General features: G+C 43.1%; 1 protein-coding gene and 1 long non-coding RNA gene across 2 annotated transcripts in view; one reads left to right on the top strand and one right to left on the bottom strand.

Moving 5' to 3' along the window:
* The window catches only part of LOC141544733 (uncharacterized), a 167,761-nt gene that overhangs the window by 84,047 nt on the left and 62,029 nt on the right, over positions 1 to 21,685 (bottom strand). The window lies entirely within an intron of this gene.
* AHR (aryl hydrocarbon receptor) overlaps positions 1 to 21,685 on the top strand; it is a 62,902-nt gene that overhangs the window by 13,148 nt on the left and 28,069 nt on the right. Inside the window, exons 2-3 of the mRNA XM_074271099.1 lie at positions 6,034 to 6,221; positions 17,490 to 17,593. Coding sequence (XP_074127200.1) covers positions 6,034 to 6,221; positions 17,490 to 17,593 — 292 coding nt within the window. The remainder of the gene's footprint in view (positions 1 to 6,033; positions 6,222 to 17,489; positions 17,594 to 21,685) is intronic.

Genomic DNA, 21,685 nt, shown 5'->3' on the forward strand with positions numbered 1-21,685 from the left:
CAAGGTTGCCCACTATCACCATTACTATTCAATATAGTACTAGAAACGCTAGCCTCGGCAATAAGAGCCGAGAAAGAGATTCAAGGAATTAGAGTAGGAAATGAGGAAATCAAACTATCACTTTTTGCAGATGACATGATGGTATACTTAGAGAACCCCAAAGACTCTGCTAAAAAACTACTAGAAATAATTCAAAATTTCAGCAAAGTGGCAGGATACAAAATAAATCCACATAAATCCTCGGCATTTTTATATATCACTAACAAAATGCAACAGCAAGAGATACAAAGAGAAATTCCATTCCAAACAAATGTTGAGAGTATAAAATATTTGGGAATCCATCTACCAAAGAAAAGTCAGGAATTATATGAGAAAAATTACAAAACACTTGCCACAAAAATAAAATCAGATTTAAATAATTGGAAAGACATTCAGTGCTCTTGGATAGGCCGAGCGAATATAATAAAGATGACAATACTCCCCAAACTAATCTATTTATTTAGTGCTATACCAATCAGACTCCCAAGAAACTATTTTAATGACCTAGAAAAAATAACAACAAAATTCATATGGAAGAATAAAAGGTCAAGAATTGCAAGGGAACTAATGAAAAAAAACTCAGAGGAAGGTGGTCTAAGTGTACCTGATCTAAAGCTATATTATATAGCAGCAGTCACCAAAACCATTTGGTATTGGCTACGAAATAGACCGGTAGATCAGTGGAACAGATTAGATACAAAGGACAAAAAAGGGTACATCTATAGCAATCTAATCTTTGACAAACCCAAAGATTCCAACATTAGGGATAAAAATTCATTATTCGGAAAAAACTGTTGGGAAAACTGGAAATTAGTATGGCAGAAATTAGATATGGATCCACACTTAACACCATATACCAAGATAAGATCAAAATGGGTCCATGATTTAGGCATAAAGAGGGAGATAATAAATAGATTAGAGGAACAGAGGATAATCTACCTCTCAGACTTGTGGAGGAGGAAGGAATTTATGACCAGAGGAGAACTAGAGATCATTATTGATCACAAAATAGAAGATTTTGATTACATCAAACTAAAAAGTTTCTGTACAAATAATACTAATGCAAACAAGATTAGAAGGGAAGTAACAAATTGGGAAAATATTTTTAAAAACAAAGGTTCTGACAAAGGTCTCATTTCCAAAATATATAGAGAACTGACCCAAATTTATAAGAAACCGAACCATTCTCCAATTGATAAATGGTCAAAGGATATGAACAGACAATTCTCAGAGGAAGAAATTGAAACTATATCCACTCACATGAAAGAGTGTTCCAAATCACTACTGATCAGAGAAATGCAAATTAAGACCACTCTGAGATACCACTACACACCTGTCAGATTGGCTAAGATGACAGGAACAAATAATGACAAATGTTGGAGGGGATGTGGGGAAACTGGGACACTAATACATTGCTGGTGGAGTTGTGAAAGAATCCAGCCATTCTGGAGAGCAATCTGGAATTATGCCCAAAAAGTTATCAAACTGTGCATACCCTTTGACCCAGCAGCGCTACTACTGGGATTATATCCCAAAGAAATACTAAAGAGCGGAAAGAGACATATATGTGCCAAAATGTTTGTGGCAGCTCTTTTTGTTGTAGCTAGAAACTGGAGGATGAATGGATGTCCATCAGTTGGAGAATGGTTGGGTAAATTGTGGTATATGAAGGTTATGGAATATTATTGCTCGGTAAGAAATGACCAGCAGGAGGAATATAGAGAGGCCTGGAGAGACTTACATCAACTGATGCTGAGTGAAATGAGCAGAACCAGAAGATCACTGTACACTTCAACAACAATGCTGTATGAGGATGTATTCTGATGGAAGTGGAAATCATCAACATAAAGAAGATCCAACTCACTTCCAGTTGATCAATGATGGACAGAGGTAGCTGCACCCAGAGAAGAAACACTGGGAGGGGAATGAAAATTGTTAGCACTAATATCTGTCTGCCCAGGTTGCATGTACCTTCGGATTCTAATGTTTATTGTGCAACAAGAAAGTGATATTCGCACACATGTATTGTACCTAGACTATATTGTAACACATGTAAAATATATGGTATTGCCTGTCGTCGGGGGGAGGGAATAGAGGGAGGGGGGGTAAATTGGAAAAATGAATACAAGGGATAATATTATAAAATATATATATATATATATATAATAAAAAAAAAAAAAAAAAAAAAATCAGTGCTAGAACCTGGAATAAAGTCAAGACTTAATCTCCAGTCCCCACTCAGTCTGAATTCTGGTTCCATTTTCCTAGGAAAAGAAGAGCTGCTTTTAGCGTGAGTGGGACTCAACAGCCGTATTCAGAAAATACTTATTTCATAGAACCAGTGATGATAGAGCTGGAAGGGAGAATTTGTCTCCTTTCTACTCCCCTTGTTTGTTTGTTTTGTTTTTTGTTCTTGAGAAGAGGAAACAAGCTAAAAGAATTTGTCTCATATCCAAAGGCATGTTGAAATCTGAAGCAGAACTGGGGTTGGAACTCTGGCCTTCTCATTTACAGATAGATTCTTTGAGTATAAAATGCATTTCCTCCCACCCCATCGTCATTGTATCGTTTGCAGTCTTGAAAGTTTTGAAAACTTAACTTTTCTAAAATTATCTGATCCGAAATTATCTTGTTTCAGAGATCGAGTCTCTCCCACTCTTCTCTCTCTCTCTCTCTCTCTCTCTCTCTCTCTCTCTCTCTCTCTCTCTCTCTCTCTCTCTCTCTCTCTGTGTGTGTGTGTGTGTGTCTTTGTCTGCCTCTCCTTTTTCCTCTATCTCTTATCAAGAAAGGCAATCTGCACTAGTTCTGTATTGAAATTTAGTTTCCAAAATCTAAATCAGGGACCTGCACTGAGATTCTGCTGTAGAGCTTGAGCTGTGAGTCTTGGAACACAAAACTATTATATCTTCTGGGGTTTGAGGAAAACTAAAGAAAGCCTGGGTGAGCTCTTCTGAGCAGCCAGTTACACATTGAATAGAAGCACCTTGGATAAATGGTGACTTCATGTTTCCATTCATCCATCTACCCATCCATCCTTCTATCCATTCATCTATCCATTCTTTAACCCTTTTATCTACCCATCCGTCTATCTGCCTCTCCATTTCAATGAGTCTGCGTCTCATCACTTCTTCCCAGGGTGAGGATCACAGCCTGGTTGAGCTTCTCACCCTCTTTGTTCCCTTTTTTTTTTTCTCTCAAATGCTTTATATGGAGGTCACCCAACATGGTGGAGGGTTCCTTCAGAGCTCTTGGAGGAGGGGGGTAGTACCAGCAGGCTGGGGACTTTACATTTACTGCAGCAGGGATGAAATCAAAAGGAGAACAAGTGTGGGGGCTCAGTAAGCAGCCACGCACCCTTAAGTAGCCCACAGTCACACCCGGTACACGGGTGCACGTTTATTCCCATGCACTCGGATGGGCATCTTTTTTCCTCACCAAAGACAGACTCAAGAAAGACTTTTCCCTTTGCCCACTTAGCATCTCAGCACATTAAATATTTATGCAGAGAGGATGTGCCGCAGTGACACTCTGTGACATTCAGAGTGTCTCAGGCTTTGTGGATTTTAGGGGATTTGGGGAGTGAGAGGTGATGAGGAATTGAGAGTGCCACAGGGACTGGGAGGGTGGCAGTGCCCAGGGCAGGACCAGGCAAGTGTGGAAGGGAGGAGGTTTGGAGGGAAAGATGAATATGGTGTGGGACATCCGTTTGGAGAGATTGGAGGGCAGACAGATGGCATTAAATTCAGGGGAGCTAGTGAGATCCCCAACTAATGTAGTTTAGAGAGAGAAGAGAAGAGGGCCCAGGACAGAGCCCACCGGGAGACCTGTAGTTAGAGGATAAGATCTGTAAGAAAAGGAGGAGGTGGAGGAGGAAGAGAAAAACAGAGAAGAAAAAGAAGGAGGAGGGAACAGAAAAGTGAAGACGGAAGAGAGGAAGAAGAAAAGGGGAAGGAGGAGGAGGAACAAAGAACCAGAAACAGAGACAGAGAAGTTTAAAACAGAAAAGAGGAGGAGAGGAAGAGGAGGAAAGGGAGGAAGAGAGACAAAAACCCAGAGACAGAGAGAAGATGAAAATAGAAAAGAGAAAAAGGAAGGAGAGGGGAAGGAGGAGGAAAGGGAAGAGGAGAAGTGGGAGAAAAGGAGGAAGAAAGGGAGGAGGAGGAGGGACAAAGACCACCGACAGACAGAGACAGAGAGAAGACACAGAGAAATGTGTCCCAAAAGCCTCAAAGAAAGGGAGCATTAAGGAAAAGAGGGTGATGGGCAGTGTGGAAGGCTTCTTGGAGCAATGGAGGGAGGATCCTTCTCTCTCCTGGTCTCCCTCTTCTCAGCTTCCTTCTAGTTCATTTTAGCATCTTTTATCTGAAGCACATGAAAAGCAGTCTCCAGCGTTTGACTTTTAGAGGCTTTTCAGGGAGTTTTCTAAGGGACCTGAAGTAATTGTTAGAGTGATAGCTGTTTATCCAACCCACAAGTCTTTAGTGGCCAGCAGCAAGTCACTGTCCTTGACACTGGCCATGTGTCTTCTTTCCGTTATCCCAAAGTACTGGGACAGATAAATGGCCCATCTGAGTGGCGTGGTTGGAGAAGAAGGGAGGGTTTGGACTGAGGGGAATCACTGAGATGGGAGCTGATCACTGATGGTCGAGGTGGGGCTGGTGCAGACTTGCTGACCCTCAGCCTGATAATCCAGAGTTTTGTGAGAAATAAGGGTCCAGGGAAGTCTTAAAGCAGAGCAGCAATAAACTGTACATTATTAGAAAGTGTACATTAAGGGGGGGAGAAGCTGAAGAAGGTATTTGTATTCTGGGGAGGTCCATCCAGCTTCAGGGGGACAAAAAGTAGCCCTGCTCCCCAGCGCAGCAGGAAGTCCAGTTAAGTTCATGCATGTGCATATAGGCTGGTTCTCTTCTCTCACAGCAAATCAGTGTTTTTAAAAAGTTATTTATTTTTGATACACATTGCTTTATGAATCATGTTGGGAGAGAAAAATCAGAGCAAAAGAGAAAAACCATGGGAGAGGAAAAAAAAAAAAACAGAATAAAGAAGTGAACAGAGCATGTGTTGATTTACATTATGTCTCCTTAGTTCTTTTTCTGGATGCAATTGTCATTTTCTGTCCAAAATCTATCGCGATTGCTTTGAATCACCGAACTGCTAAGAAGAACCAAGTCTTTCATAGCTGATCATCACACAATCTTGCTTTTATTGAGTACAATGTATTTCTGGTTCTGCTTGTTTCACTCAGCATCAGTTAGTGTAAATCTTTCCAGGCCTTTCTAAAATCTGCTTGTTCATCATTTTTTGTTGAACAATAATATTCCATTACCTTCATGTGCCACAACTTGTTCAGCCATTCCCCAGTTGATGAGCATCTACTCATTTTCTAATTCTTCGCTCTCACAGAAAGAGGGGCTATAAACATTTTTACACACGTGGGTCTTTTCCCTTCTTTATCACAGTGGATCATTTTAAAGGATAGTGATATTTTCAACAAACTCATTAATTGATGAGTCAGTAGTCAATCAATTGTTATTTTAAAAATTCTATGTGCATACTTAAGCATTTTCACGCCTGATTCCAATTAATTTTATTTTTCACTCCTCCCCTTTTTCTTTTAAAGGTAAAAGGCCTGTTTTGGGTTGGGAAGAATCAGTTAATAGTTTAATTATTTGTGCCTGAGAAAAATATCTCAGCAAAATTTCTTTTTTTTTTTTAATTTACAAGACATATGCATGGGTAATTTTTCAGCATTAACAATTGCAAAGCCTTCTGTCCAACTTTTCCCCTCCTTCCTCCCACCCTCTCCCCCAGATGGCAGGTTAACCAATACATGTTAAATATGTGAAAGTATATGTTAAATACACTATATGTCTACGTATCCATACAGTTTTTTCAGCAAAAATTCTAATGGAAAACTTCAGCAGAAATATTCATAGTGATGACTTGTAGTTTTTCTGTTTTTTAAGATACCTGTGTGTGTTTCTCCCCCAGAGTAAAGCCAGTGCCACCGGAAGGAGTCAAATCGAACCCATCCAAGAGACACAGAGACCGGCTGAACACAGAGCTAGACCGGCTGGCCAGCCTGCTGCCCTTCCCCCAGGATGTCATCTCCAAGCTGGACAAGCTGTCCGTGCTCAGACTCAGCGTCAGCTACCTGAGAGCCAAGAGCTTCTTTGATGGTGAGACATCAGGATTTCATTTCTCCAAGCTTGCCTGTAAAGTAAATGAAAATACGTCAAATATGTGCATTGCATCTGCTTGGGCATTTAAAATTAAAAAAAAAATTAACCATATGTGAGTAAAATCTCCAGTTATTATTCTCATTCAGAGTGTGGTGGCAAAGCCAAGTGCATATTGGCTTCTAAAATCAATTTTCCAGTTTCATTCATCAAACCAGATGTCGCCACTTAAATGAAATCTGTCAATGAGCCTTTAAAAGAAGAGACTGGAAAGTAATGTTCTCCTCCATGAATATTCCAGGCTCTTTAGCATTTCTCTCCCCCTCAGCTTTCTCAAGTGGTTTTTCTTTAACAAAATTCTCCCCATCCATCTATCTCCACTCATAAATATCCATAAATATATAGATTATCTTTTTTTTAATTATACAAATTTTTAAATTAATTTTATAATTATACATTTTTGACAGTATATATGCATGAGTAATTTTTTATAACATTATCCCTTGTATTCATTTTTCCAGATTTTCCCCTCCCTTCCTCTACTCCCTCCCCTAGATAACAGGCAATCTCATACATTTTACATGTGTTACAGTATAACCTAGATATAATATATGTGTGTAAATCCAATTTTCTTATTGCATGTTAAGTATTAGATTCCGAAGGTATAAGTAACCTGGGTAGATAGACAGTAGTGCTAACAGTTTACATTCACTTCCCAGTGTTCCTTCTCTGGGTATAGTTGTTTCTGTCCATCATTGATCAGCTGGAAGTGAGCTGGATCTTCTTTATGTTGAAGATTTCCACTTCCATCAGAATACATCCTCATACAGCATTGTTGTTGAAGTGTACAGTGATCTTCTGGTCCTGCTCATTTCACTCAGCATCAGTTGATGTAAGTCTCTCCAGGCCTCTCTGTATTCCTCCTGCTGGTCATTTCTTACAGAGCAATAATATTCCATAACCTCCATGTACCATAATTTACCCAACCATTCTCCAATTGATGGACATCCATTCAACTTCCAGTTTCTAGCTACAACAAAAAGAGCTGCCACAAACATTTTGGCACATACAGGTCCCTTTCTGCTCTTTAGTATTTCTTTGGGATATAATCCCAATAACAGCACTGCTGGGTCAAAGGGTCTGCACATTTTGACAACTTTTTGGGCATAGTTCCAGATTGCTCTCCAGAATGGCTGGATTCTTTCACAACTCCACCAACAATGTATTATTGTCCCAGTTTTCCCACATCCCCTCCAACATTCATCATTATTTGTTCCTGTCATCTTAGCCAATCTGACAGGTGTGTAGTGGTATCTCAGAGTTGTCTTAATTTGCATTTCTCTTATCAGTAGTGATTTGGAACACTATTTTATATGAGTGGTTCCTACTGCCCCGCAGCCGCTCAGCCCCCAAAGGAGAGCCCTCAGCCTGGCCTTGGGCCAGAAGGCCCCAGCTGCTGGCCTCTGACCCTAGGCCAGTCTCCCTCTTGGAGCCACAGAGGCCTCCGCTGCTAAGTGGACATGGACACCCTTGGTCTGCCTGCCTGGCATAGATGCTTTGCTTTATTTATCCTACCTATGAAGGCTTCTCAGGTAGACAAAGGCAGATGGAGAAGGAGAAGGGCAAGCCAAGGCTGCCCTCACCTGGGTTCTGCAGTGTGGGGGGCCCTGCCCCGAAGGTAGATGCTGAAAGGGCCGAGTGGCCAGCCGGCGGTCCCTGAAGACCCGCATGGGGAAGTGAGAGCTGGGAAGGGAGGGAAGCACTAAGTGAATAACAGGATGCAAACAGGGGGCGTGGGAATTCCTGCGGAAAGAAAATATAAACGAGTAATCATATGATCTTCTTACAGAGGAAACCCAAGTTTTTGCTATAACAATAGATATTTTTCCAAGAAAATATATCCATTTATTCTTAGTTTAAATAATCCGACCTGAATGGGGCACCCCGTTTAGCGGCCCTAACCCATACTGCGAAGGGTCTCTAAAAAGAAACAAGCTCATAAATTAACCAAATCCATTGGCCTTTCCTTGCAGCTTCCCCGAAGACACTCTAAAATAGAACTTCAGCATAGCTGGGGACACTTGGAACAAAACTGAGATAGGCGGATGACCAAAGAGGTTAAGACGTGATTTATTGGATTTGCAAACTGCTCACTGAAGCTTAGACTGTCATACCAGAAGCCCCACCGAGGGATGTGGATATGGGCATCTATGTGTATATTGGCATTTCTGCCACATTTTCCAAAAAGGAGGAAAAATCTATAGCTCCCTTAATGGTTTTGATTCAATTTCCTCAGAAAGAATTGCTCCTTGATTTGGGGTTTAAATCTTAAATTGATCCTATATTTCAATCCAAATACGTGTATTTATTATTTACTGAAGAACAGGGGGATCTAGTGGCTGGGGAGCTGGCCCTGGTGCTGAAGGAGCTGGGTTCGGGTCCTGCCTGAGACACTTCCTGGCTCGGGGCTCTGAGTGAGCCTCCATACCAGGGCAGATCCAGCCTCTGCCCCCTGCCTGTGCCAGCTGCTGGGCTGGGGTGATGCTGGGGAAGGGGAGAGACCAAAAGAGCAGCCCTGCCCTAAATGGGCCCAGCCCAGTCTGGATGTGAAATTCTCCCTCTTGTCTCTCCCCTCTCCCCCAGCCTCTCTCTTGTTCACATTATCCCCCAGTCTCAGCCATGGGATTTGTGTCTTTTCCAACCAAAGAAATTCCTCCTTGCATCCCCACCCTGGCACATGCAGGGGAGTGGGGGCACTGGACTCCATGGGGGGGGGACAGTACAAAACCAAGACAGTCTGTGCCCTGAAGAAGCTTCTGTTTGGGGAGAGGACTGGAAGGAGAGATCAGGAAATGCAGATTTATGCAAAAGAAGCACAAAAGAGACACTGGGGGGGTCAGTAAAGGCCCCTGGAAGGAGGCTTCCTGGAGGGGGAACGGTGGGCCTGGCCTCGCCAGGCCAGCAGATGCTACAGGATGCAGGCGGATGCTGAGCTCAGGGACTTTGATCCTGAGGCAGCTTTAATGGTCCAATCGCTGGAGAACCAGGTCTGCATTCAAGAAGATCTGAGTTCAAATGCAGCCTCAGACACAGACTAGCAGTGCGCCTCAAGCAAGTCCTGCCTCGGTTTCCTTCTCTGTTAAATGGGTGGAATGAGAGCAGCCTCCCAGGCCTGTCCTCAGTGAGCACTTGGGATTGGCCCCAGAGGCACTAGGGAGCTTCTGGAGGAGGGCAGGGGATGGCATGGTCGCACCTGAACTTTAGAAACACCAGTCTGGCAGGCAGGTAGAGGCTGGACTGGAGAGGTCAGAGGTCAGAGGTAAAGGCAGGGAGAGCCAGCAGTCCAGTGCAAGGTCTGAAGATCTGAAAGTCCTGTGGCGGGGGCTGGGGGGAGAACAAGGGATTTATAGGAGAGAGAAAGATGCTGTACACACAGAACCATCACTCCAAGATGTGACAGGGGCTGCCTGGAAGTCTCCTGTTCTGATCCCAAAACCTAAAGGCTGTTACTGCCTTGATTGAGCAGCCACCAGCTCAGGGCAGCTGCTCTAGGCCCCTCCTGGAAGAAGCCCCCCATCCTGGGACCGCTCCCAGAACGTTTTAGCCCCCACCCCGGTCCCTTCCTGCTTCTGTGTCTGGCCCCTCGTTTCTTATTCTCTAAACTTTTCTTCTGTTCCTTCCTCTTTGTAGCTTCCATTTGGTTCTATTTTATTATTTTTAAAATCATTTCCTTCGAACTTTATCTCTCAAGGTTCTCAGAAATCTGTGATTTCACCAGTTTGCACAATCCTTCCACAGAAACAGATAACAACATCCCTCCCCGCACCCCAAACCTTGGTTAGACAGTGGCCATGAGCCACTATGAGTGACCACGTGGTCCCTTGGTGCCCAGTCTTGCTCACTAAGCCTCTTGAACGGGGCTGGGCTGGCCCTTGGGTGGCCGACTGTCTCCGTCCTGGAGATTCTGTAGTTATTCCATGGAGCCAGATCACCCTCCAGTCCTTTGTAGGAAAGGCCCATTCTGGCAGTTCCACAAGAAAGATGGCGCCCAAGTACAGAATAATCAGAAGAGGACGACCCAAGGGCTCCAGGAAGGACTGACCCCCCAGCCAGACCCCACTGGAGAGAAACCAGATCTGAGGAGGGTACGGAATATGTTCGGGGAAAGCCCAGAAATGCTCCCCAAACCTTGACGCCCTGCTGTGTGTGGGAGGCTGTGTCTCACCCAGAAAAGACGCTTGGCTCCTTTAAAGTGATCCAGGCCAGGAACAGAAGCAGATCCCCACACACCTGGGTGGAGAGTGGAGAGCAGCTGGGGTGTTGTTAAGGTAGACACGCTACTGGGGAAATGCATTTCCATCTCCAGGTGGATGGCTTCCCAGGGGGCTCTGCTCAGGAGCCCTTTTAGGAGCAGGCCGTGGTTAGTGTGGAACCACCGCTATGTTTTCACATTCAGAGTAATGGAGAGAATGTGGAGCATGTCCTCCTCTGAATTCCTTTCCATTGCCCCAGAGTAGCCTGGGAAAGGCTTGGGGGCCTCAGGGCTTTGCAGCTTGGTGGCTTCTGAAAGGTTGAAGGTGCGGACCCGGTGAGGAATCCTGGGTCTGCCGTACAAAGTCCAGCTGTCTTCCCTTAGGAGGTTGGCTCCCTCTGCATCCTTTCTGAGGCGGGAGAATTCCCGTCTCCAGAGGTCCCGAGGAGCCACGTACCGGGGATACAGGAGAAACGGAATATCACATTAATAGGCAATGTCTGCCCCGGTAGAATCTCTGCTTTCAAAAAAAATGGATTTATCATCTACTGGAAATGGAATTCTTCGTCTTTTCCTAAACTTTGGTTTAATTTTAAACACATCATGTTATAAGTTATGCCATCAACTTTAATTGGACTTTGCCAGTAAACAGAACCGCATCCAAGAACTGAGAAGGGCTAATCCATCTTTTCTAATTAACCACAGCTGGGCCCATTTTCTTGGTCCTTTAATTTAGCCTGTTTGGGGGGGAGGGGGCGGGACTTACAGGAAATCCTTTAAAGATTTTCAATGATTGGAATGTTTGCAACTGTTATTTTGAGCTGAAAATATTAGGTGTCTTCCAAATGGGCTTGCTGGAACGGCCGGGCCTTTTCAGGAGCCTTGTTGCCTGTTTGTTACCTTGAGGGAATTCTGATATCCTCCTTATATCATGTTTTGCAAAATTAAGTCTCATTTTTACAATCTGAAGATTCCTTTGAGGCATTTGTCGGTTAAGAATAGTTCTGACACGTGCTGTTTACTTCTTTTTTCTGTTTTTGTTTTCCCCCTCTTCCATGGTTTTTCTGTTTTTTCTCTCCCGACATGATTCATAAAGCAATGTGTATTAAACCTAAATAAATTGAAAAGTAAGAATAGTTCTGACTTTCCTGAAATAGAGCAGAAATTGGGATACATGTTTCGCACTTCTTGAATATCGATAGAATTGTTTCTCTTAAAAAAAAAAAAAAGTGCTATTTCCATAGTGCAATTGCATCTCAGAAAAGTGAAAAATTTTACGGCTCTCAGTATTTTATGTGGGGGGAGACTGAAAACTTTTTGCTTCGTTCCCCCTTGCTGTGGTCATTTTCTTCAGATATCAGAACATCTGAAATAGAACCTGGCATTTCTTCCTTCTCTTTCTGGAGCTTTTGGCCGCCGCTCTAACGGTTCCCTCCCGATTCTTCAGGTTTTTCAGAAGAGAACGCCGTGTTCACCCTTTGGCTTAGCTCGTGCGTTCCTCCGGTGCAACGTTCCCTCGGCATTCCTATAACCAAGACTTATTTCTTGGTGACGTATGGCCAGGCCCGGACCAAACTCCAGCCAGCAAAGGAGAGTGCACTTGGACGTGGGCCTCTCGTAGGCTTTTCTTCTGTTGATCATTCTGCTGACAAAGCAGTTATTCAGAGGGTGCCAGGCTCTGTCCTAACCACCGGGGGCATGGAGAAGGGCGAGGGTCATGGTCTAATGGGGGGCCAGCAGAGAACTCGGGGGGGGGGGAACTGCAAGGGCGATCTGTGAGCCGAGCCTTTGAAGGAAGCAGGGACTCCTAAGAAGTAGGTTTGGTGCGCCAAGGCCGATGTGGCTGCATGGGCAGCTGTGTGCGGGAGAACGGGTGAATGATTTTCTCTGTCATCATCCTGGCAGGAAATGCACAGGTCTGCGGCTCTCCCCCTCCCCAAGGTAACCCCAGGGCCTCTCTGTCATCTCCAGGCACACAACCCCCACCCTTCATACTACCCCAGCCTCTGCCCTCCTGCCTTGGGCACATAGAGCCGGGCTCTGTGAGCTTGTAGCGACCCTGGTCTCCTCGTTGTTGCTCCCGGTCCGGGCACATTTCCTGGCTGTCCCTCTGGCCCACATCAGCTTCAATCGTGGCCTTTCCATGGAAGCCTCACTACAGGCCCTGAATTCTGGGGCTTTCTTGTTGATTAGTTCATAATTGTCCTGTCTCGATCTTATTTCCATTTAGTGGATGGCCTGTTCTCTCCCTATGAGACTGTAAGCTCCTGGAGGGCAGGGGCCTTTTGCCTTCTTCTGTGTGTCCGGTACTTCGCGTGCTATCCAGGTTTCATAAATGCTTATCCACTGACTGACATCATGCAGTGGGCTCCTAGGGAAGAGTGGAAAGGAAGCTGAGGGTCTCTGGCCAGCAAGCCCCTCCCTGCCTTCACCCCCAGGTCTCTGGTCACATGGCCCTGAGCGTCCCTTCCACTTCTATCCCAGGATCCTGATGCTGAATTGGCTACCGCAGGGAGGTAGATGTGGCCCCACACTCCAGTGCATGGTCCAAAATGGACAGCTTAGAGATGCAAAAAAAAGAAACACACCATGTTTGCGATGGAAGGTTGATCCGTACAAACTAGACAAATGTCACTCATTTAGAAAACTTATTAGTTACACCCATTTTTTTAAAAAGTATATATCCATTTTTTGTTCTAAGTCAGTTTTAATTTCTAATTATATTTTGTTGGGATTAACTTTATAGTTTGATCGATATTAAAAATTGTTCTATTTCATATATATATATATATGTAAATTCTTTATATGTGATATATAATAATATAACAATATATAACATATACATCATGTAGTCATGGTTATATGTGTAAATGTGTATATATGTGTAAGTATATATCAAAATATAGCTATTTTTGTAATTTTTTTCTTTGATGGGGCAATTGGGATTAAGTGACTTGCCCAGAATCACACAGGCTCATTTTGAACTCAGAGCCTCCTGGCTTCTGGGCTGGTGCTCCATCCACTCTGCCATCTAGATGTTCCTATAAAAATAATTTGTAAAATATTTACACAAAACATAAAACAAGGCCCCAGTGAGACCGGATAGAAAAGTCAGGATTCAGGGACATCAGCCTCTGTTCGATAACCAGCTGTTTCAGGGATCTTGGGCCAGCTCTGCCATCTCCTGGGGCCTCAGCCAGCATCGCCACTCTCCTGGGGTATTTTGGGAGTGTTGACCCAGTTTGTAAATGTTTATTGAATTAACAAATTAGTCACGAATAGAATTATAAACAGAAACTGTGATTGTACGTGGTGTTAAACCAGAGGAGTTGTATCAGTAGATGTCCCAGAATCACTGGTCTGGTCAGAGTTTGTAAAAGTCAGAGGGTTTGTAAAAGACACGGAACCTGAGTTCTTTGTTTGACAGATTAGGAAACTAGGACTCAGAGAAAGAGTGTGTCTTGTCTGAGGATACACAGATAATTAGCGAAAAATTCAAAACATTCAAACAGTGGATAGAACACTTAGTCCTGAGTTCAAACCTAGGACCCGAGTTAAAATCTAGCCTCCAACACTTATTAGCTGGGTGAGTCTGAGCAGCTCTTTTTTTCATAGTATTCAATTTTTTTCCCAATTGTATGTCAAGACAATTTTTAACATTTTTTAATTTTTATTTACTATTTTATTTTTTCCAAGTTACATATAACAACAATTTTTAACATTTATTTTTAAAATTTTGAATTCCAAATTGCTTTCCAGTGTGATTGGATCGGTTCACACTACAGTGCATTGCTGTCCCAGTTTTTCTATATTCTCTCCAACTTTTATCATTTTCCTTTCTTTGGTCATATTAGCCAGTCTGATAGGTATGAAGTGGTACCACAAAGTTATTTTAATTTGCATTTCTCTAATCCAGAGTGATTTAAACTTCTTCATGTGACTATAGATAACTTTGATTTCTTCATCTGAAAACTTGGACCATTTATCCATCAGGGAATGACTTGAATTCTTGTAAATTTGACTCAGTTCTGTATTTGAAGAATAAGCCTTTATCAGAGACACTTGCTATAAAGATTGTTGCCCATCTCTCAGCTTTCCTTCTAGTCTTGGTTGCATTGGTTTTGTTTGTGCAAAAGCTTCTTAATTTAACATTTTGACATTTATCTATTTTATATACCATGATCCTCTCTATCTCTTGTTTGGTCATGAATTCTCCCCTTCTCCATAGATCTAACCCGAAGTCTCTTCTTTGTTCTTTACTTACAATGCCGCCCTTTCTGTGTACCCATTTTGATCTTATCTTGGTAAGCGGTACGAGGTGTCAGTCTAGGGTCAGTTTTTGCCAACGCTTTTTGTTGGAGAGTGAGTTCGTACTCCAGAAGCTGGATTGCTCTTTGGGTTTGTCAAACATGATATTACTATGGTCCTTAAGTACTGGATTTTATACCTAATCTATCCACTGATTCTCTTCTCCCTTCTTAGCCACTACCAGATAGTTTGGATCATCGGTGCTTTATAACGTAGCTTAAGACCTGCAAGTGCTAGCCCACCTTCCCTGCCTCCTCCAATTACCTTGTATTTACTCATTTCATATTCACACAGACTTAGGTGTGATCCTCCCCCATCAAAAGAGGGATTGTTTCATTTTTATCTTTGCACCCTTAACTCTGACACAGTCCTGGGCACAGAGCTAGGATGGACTGATAGGAACGTTAGTCCAACCGTAGTGTGAAGGGAGTAATTGGACAGGAGCAAGATGAAGGGATTGTGTTCCTCCAGGACCTGACCTTGGTGATGGCGGGAGGGGCAAGCTGGTTTAGGAGGGGAGAGCTGGCCCAAGAGGGGAGAACTGGCCCAGGAGGAGCAGAATCCACAAGACTTGACAGCTAACTGGCTATGGAAGTCCAGGGGCATCAGTTGTGCCTGTGGGAGTCCCCCAGAGAGAGACTGGGCAGGGAGGGGGAACAGCTTTGGGGGCAAGGTGGGGAGGCACTGGCAGAGAATACGTCTTGGGGCTATTTCTAGAAAGTGGGATAACTTCACCAAAGAAAGGATCAAAGGGCAGCACTTTGCAAAGGTGGACATTACACATCGAGAGATGAAAAAGATGGTGATGGAGTCTCAGCGGCCTCCAAGCCAAGGCCCTTCCCATGATGCCGTCCATCTCTAGGCCTCTTGGCTTTCTGGACTTTGTGAGCCGAGAGTACGGCTGTAATTATGACAGAACTCCTGCCACCCTGAACTAGGGGCCATTCACCTAAAAAAGGGCAAACGTCGATGTTGTTCTCCTGGGTAAAACTCGGTCCATGACAGCCAAGGATGCTCTGGTTGGTTCTGGTTCCCATAAATGGCAGTGGAATTTAGGTATGTTGGAGATGTAAACTTTGAAGTTTTAAAAATATCACTTATCATCATCTTTGCCAGACTAAACTACTTTAGGGTGTATTTCTTTCACTTAAATGCATCATTCTGTGCTCTAAAGTTTATGTTAAGACTTAGATATTTTCATGGCAGATTTGCAAAGAAAAATCCCAGTCGTTTTGGTGACACACATGCATCCATCATGATAGAACCAAAGTTACCGTGGATTCTATATGGCCACATTGTTACTAAATGCTTGTGTTTGCATTAAAACGTTAATTAGGCTTTTAAAACCTGAGACATCGCCATTTTCTGGTTCAAATAAAATGTTTTTGTTTTTGTTTTATCCCTAGTTGGCTTGAGATTTAGAGCTCCTGGTGTGCTTTTAGATGTTGAAAAAGTAGTACCAGAAACTGGTTAAGTCATGAAGAGTTGTAGACTTTTTAACTTTGTGGACATGCTTGTCCCGTTTTGGCATTAGGGGAGCTGGAGCTTGGGGTGGCTGTGCCCTGGGGAACCATCGCCATGGTCCTGGCGGCTAGATCTGTGGCCAAGATGAGGCTGGGGGAATTGCCCAAGTGGAAGGTCCTGCCTCGGGCATCGGGGCTGATTCCTGTGCCCCTGGGAACCTATATATGGCTGATTCATGTTCCAAGCCTGGGCATGGGGGATCCCAGATGTTGTCCCTGAAAACTCAGCTCATAGATTCAGGCCTGGTGGGGGAGGTGGCCAGGAAGACCAATACCGTGCTCATCCGATATTGTTCTAGAAGGAAAAAACGAGGGGGCCTCCAGGGTGGCCTAGGGAGGCGGGCATCCCCTTTGACCTCTGGATATGATGAGAATGTATCAGTGGGAGGGCCTCCAATCACCTGCTGCAAATGTGAGTGACAAGAAAGGGACAGATTGAGAAGGGCAACCGAATCCATCCAGCTCACTGGGCATTTATTAGGCTCCTTCTGTTTGCCAGGCATTGTGACAAAAGTGAAAACTGCCCTGCTTTCAAGGAATTCACATTTTTCCAGGGTGGGGAGGAATGCGAATCCTACATGGATAAATAAATAGAAAACTATATCCATCATGAATATGACACAGTTTTGGAGAGAGAGCCTTGGCCTTGGACTGGGGGAAGAGGCTGTAATCATTGATGAGAGTTGATGAAGACACCAAGACTGGAGAGAAAAAATGGAGGCACCCTGGATCCTCTGCCCACACGTCACATCTGAACACAGCCTCCATTGCAGAAGTTTGTAGGGGCTGTTTGTGGCAGCAGGAATTCAACGTCAGTGACCCAGAAGTAGGATGATGATAATAATAATAGCTAGCGTTTATATAACTTAATATATGCCAGGTACTTTGCTGAGCACTTTATAATATTGTCTTATTTCTTCCTCACAACAATCCCTCAGAAATAGGTGGTGCTATTATCCCCATTTTACAGATGAGAAAACTGAGGCAAACTGAAGTGGCTTGCCCAGAGTCCCACAGATAGTAGGTGGCTGAGGCTATTTGACTGTAGCTCTTTGGGGATGGGGGGGTGAAATAGTTGTCATGATGACTCAGAGGGAAAGCAGCATGGGAAAAGGTCATCTCCTTCCCTCCCCCCACCATCAGATCAAGTTTCTGAATATTCTTTTTTTTCCCCCCTTTTCACAGTTGCATTAAAATCTTCCCAAGATGACCGGAATGGAAGTCGAGAGCACAATGGAGACAGACTCCAAGATAGCTTGTGTTTGCAGGAAGGGGAGCTCCTGCTGCAGGTAAAGGAGGAGAGGTGGGGGCAGGGATGGGGTTCATCTGATACAGGAATGAGGTGATTCAGATTCCCTTTGGGCATAGTTATATATTATTCTCCATGGTTGGGTCAGTTCACTCTATTAATTAATTAGTGCACTAATGTCAATCTTTTTTCCAAATTCCCTCTACAGTTTATCGTTTTTCTTTTTTGTCCTATTTGTTAGTCTATTAAGGTGGAAGGGATAACTCAAAGTTGTTTTAATTTGAATTTCTCTAATCAGTAGTGATTATTTCATAGAAGTATAGGAAGCTTTGTTTTCTTCTCATGAAAACTACCCATTAACATCCTTTGACCATTTGTCATTTGGGAAATAATTGTGTTCCTATAAATTTAACTCAGTTCTTTATATATTTGAGAAATAAGGCCCTTGTCAGAAAAAAACTTGATATAAATTTTCCCCCACTTTTCCACTTCTCTTTTAATCATGGCTGCATTGGTTTTGCTTGTGCAAAAGCTTTTAAAATTTGATCTAATCAGAATTGTCCATTTCATATTCTATAATGCTCTCTCCCTCTTCTTTGAGCATAAATTCCCCCTTAATCCATAAAGCTGACAAGTAAAATATTCCATTCCCTATTCATTTACTCATATCACCCTCTATGTCTAAATCTTGAACTCATTTTGACCTTATAGCAGTGTACATCGTAAGAAGTTGGTCTATACTTGCTTTCTGCCAAACTTCTTTCCAGTTTGCCCAGAAGTCTTTGTCATATAGTGATTTCTTGTCTCTTAATCTTGGATCTCCAAACCATTTACTGCTGTGTATATATGTGTACCTAATCTTCTCCACTGATGACCACTCTATTTCTTAACGAGTAATAGAATTTTATGTTTTATGATGACCACTTTGTAATGCAATTTGGGATCTCGTACTGTCAAGACACCTTCCTTCACGTTTTGTCCCATCAAATCCCTTGATATTTTTGAACTTTCATTCTTCTACATGATTTTCCCCAGTTCTATATAATTATGGTTCTGTTAATTTGATTGGTATAGCATTAAATAAATAATTTAGGCAAAATTGTGGGTTTTTTTTTTATTATATTAGCTAGAGTTCCCCATGAGCAATTGGTATTTCTCCAGTTTTTTAGATCTGACTTTATTAGTGTGAAAAGTGTTTTGTAATTGTGTGCATATAGTTCGTCTTGAGTCAGATAGACTCCCAAGTATTCTGTATTGTCCGCAGTTATTTTAAATGGAATTTCCCTTTCTATCTCTTGCTATTTGGACTTTGTTGGTAACATATAGAAATGCTGACATTTTCTGTAGAACTTTGCTCAAGTTATTAATTATGTCAAATAGTTTTTAGTTGATTCTCTTAAGTGTACCATCTTTTTTGTGCTATCAAGTATCTGTAATTCAAATTTACCTTCAATTATCAAGAACAAGGATGTGTCGGAATTTTATTGAATTAAATTGAAACTTTGGAACACCTTTTGCTCAGTATCCCCAATATAAAATTGACATTCTATCCTCTCTTCTGCACTCCTCTATCTTGCTGAGGGTTCTCCTTTCCTCCCAGTTTCCCTGGCATCCCTGCTTGCCTGGACTAGGATAGGAGCCCTTTATGTGGGCTCAGCCCCTCCAGATGCCCAAGAGCTTTCCTGAGTCTGTAAACTCCCTTTTACCCCAGCACCAAAGCAGATGGCCTCTTGGGTCTGAGAGCCCTTCCCAACCTTTCCATAGAGTCACCCTGTGTCTGTGGATCCCTGGATTCAGGACACCTCCATCTCCTGACTGCATGTCTCTCATCACTCCCGCCACCCCCCCCCCCAGGTTCTGAAGGCTCTGACTTTCTCTCAAAGCCTGCTTTCCATATGAGCCATGTCAGCTGCCAGCTCTTCCCTCTGCTCATCTTTTGTCTGTCTGTCCTCACAATTAGAGGGAGCTCCTTGAGACTGGGCATCTCCTAGAGCTTTGCTTCCTGTGTATCCCCTTCTTTGGCTCAGGGCCTGGCATCCAGCAATGTCTGCCCATGTACTGCCCAATTTTTATTGTGTTCTAGCTCAGGCTCCTAGGGATTTCCTTGTTTATAAGTCATTTGACCAAATAAAGACTTATTGTCAACTCTGAAGGGTGTGGATCAGGTAGGGAGCTTGTGGAATGCCCCAGGGTCTGCTCTAGCTGGATGGTTCATTGGTCAGAACCGCAGGTGACTCAGTGCTGGCTGGCAAAGTCCGGATCTAGAAGGATCTCAGTCAGAGTGAAGGCAGGGCCTCAACACAAGGGGAGAGTATTTGCTGCCCCACTCAGACCAGGACTGGATCCAGTCACACATCCAGGTGAAGGGCGCCAGGATGGGGAAGGGGCCCCATGGGGGGCAGCAAGTATTGGCAGACTGGCCTTGTGTTGGTGGGCTTAGGCTTAGTCCGCCAGGCCCAGATGCAGATCCAGGTCGGACCAAGGGGTAGGTCTGGGTTGAGGTTCGGCCCTGGGGCATATTCAGTGAGGAAACCCCTGTTCCCACCTGCAGGGGACCTCTGTGATTAGAAAAGATGGAGCCCAAGGACTGGCCCCTTTATCTTATCTCTGACATAGTTAAACTAAGAGTGACTCACTCCTGTGATCCTTTACCTCAGGCTCTGAACTGATTTCTGCCTCTCATTCTTAGTAGGCCCTAAGCTGAAGTCATTACCTTTCACCCCAGATCAACCCCCCTTTCAAAAACTGCCCAATTTCAGAGGAAAGTGCCTTCATCCTCCCAGCTTTGAGCTCCTAGGGTCATCCTTGACTTCTGTCTCACCTCCCACAGCCAAGCCTTGAGCATTTAATTTCTTGGCTACTAAGCAGTACCCAAAGAAAAGAAAACACAACCCCTGCCCTCAAAGAGTTCCCATTCTCATGGCAGAGATATCACACTCATTATTTTTATGATAAAACATAGAAAAATTGTGTACATACAATGTAGACAGCGTGAGGAGGAGAACGTCTCAGAGGGAAACCATAAGCAGTGGAGGCCTCTTGCAGAAGGAGGGATTTGAGCTGTGTGGTAAGGAAGCCAGGGGAGAGAGATCAGAAAGGAGAACATTTGGATGTGGATAGCCAGCCACAAAGTACAGATTGGAGAGGTAGGAAAAAGGAAAATAGGAATCCTCCATTGGAGTTAAGACAAGAAAGCTTCTGGGTTTTGGCATTTAATTTGGCACATGGGTCAGATAATATTTTTGTTTTATTTTTTCGGGATTTTTACTTTTGTACTAGTTTATGAATTTTTCATTTATTGATTTCCTAGTGTTTTGTTTTTTAAACCCAATGTTTAATTCTTTTACCTTTTTTGGTGATAGGAATTTTTGAACTAGAAAAAGTTTCCCCTAATTCAATTTAACCAGAATTGTGCTTGTAAAATTTTCTGCAAGTTTCCTTTCAGTGTTCTTTCTTTTTTTCTTTTCACTCCTGGGCCCAGCTCCCAAATACTGGAGCTGAATCATCCAAATGTTGACAAGATGTCTCATTAACACAAGTTGTCTCATAAACTTCCTGAAAATTCAAATGGATGAAATAGAAGCCAATAAAACAAAAACAATTTTTAAAAAAGTGAGAAGACTGGAAAAAAGAAAGATGAAAATGTAAGGTATTCTATAACAAAACAACTGCATTAAAAACAGATAAGGAGGAAAAAAATTTAGAATCTCTGAACTGTCTGAATGCCATGCCCCTGAAAGAGCCTTGTCCATATTTCAAGAAGTGTCCTGATTTCTTAGAACCAAAGGGCAAAGTAGAATAAAAAACTATGCACTGATCCCTTCCTGAAAGAAACTCCAAAGTGAAAACTCCCAGGAATGTGATGGTTAGGATCCTGCACTTCCAAGTCAAAGTAAAAATACTGCAAGCTTCTAGAAAGAAAGAATTCAAGTACAGAAGGATCATACACCCTGAAGGAGGAGGGAGCTTACCATACAGAATTCCAGAAGGCAGAGATCAGCCTTAAACCCAAGAATAATTTATAGGGAGAAAACTGGATTTTTGATGACAGAGAGGACTTCTATGTGTTCCTGAAGAAAAGACCAGAGCAGCCCCAAAACACAAAAAGACCAAAAAAGGATAAACTGCCTAT

This window comes from Sminthopsis crassicaudata, chromosome 5 (genome assembly GCF_048593235.1).
Source record: "Sminthopsis crassicaudata isolate SCR6 chromosome 5, ASM4859323v1, whole genome shotgun sequence".
Classification (NCBI taxonomy): Eukaryota; Metazoa; Chordata; class Mammalia; order Dasyuromorphia; family Dasyuridae; genus Sminthopsis; species Sminthopsis crassicaudata.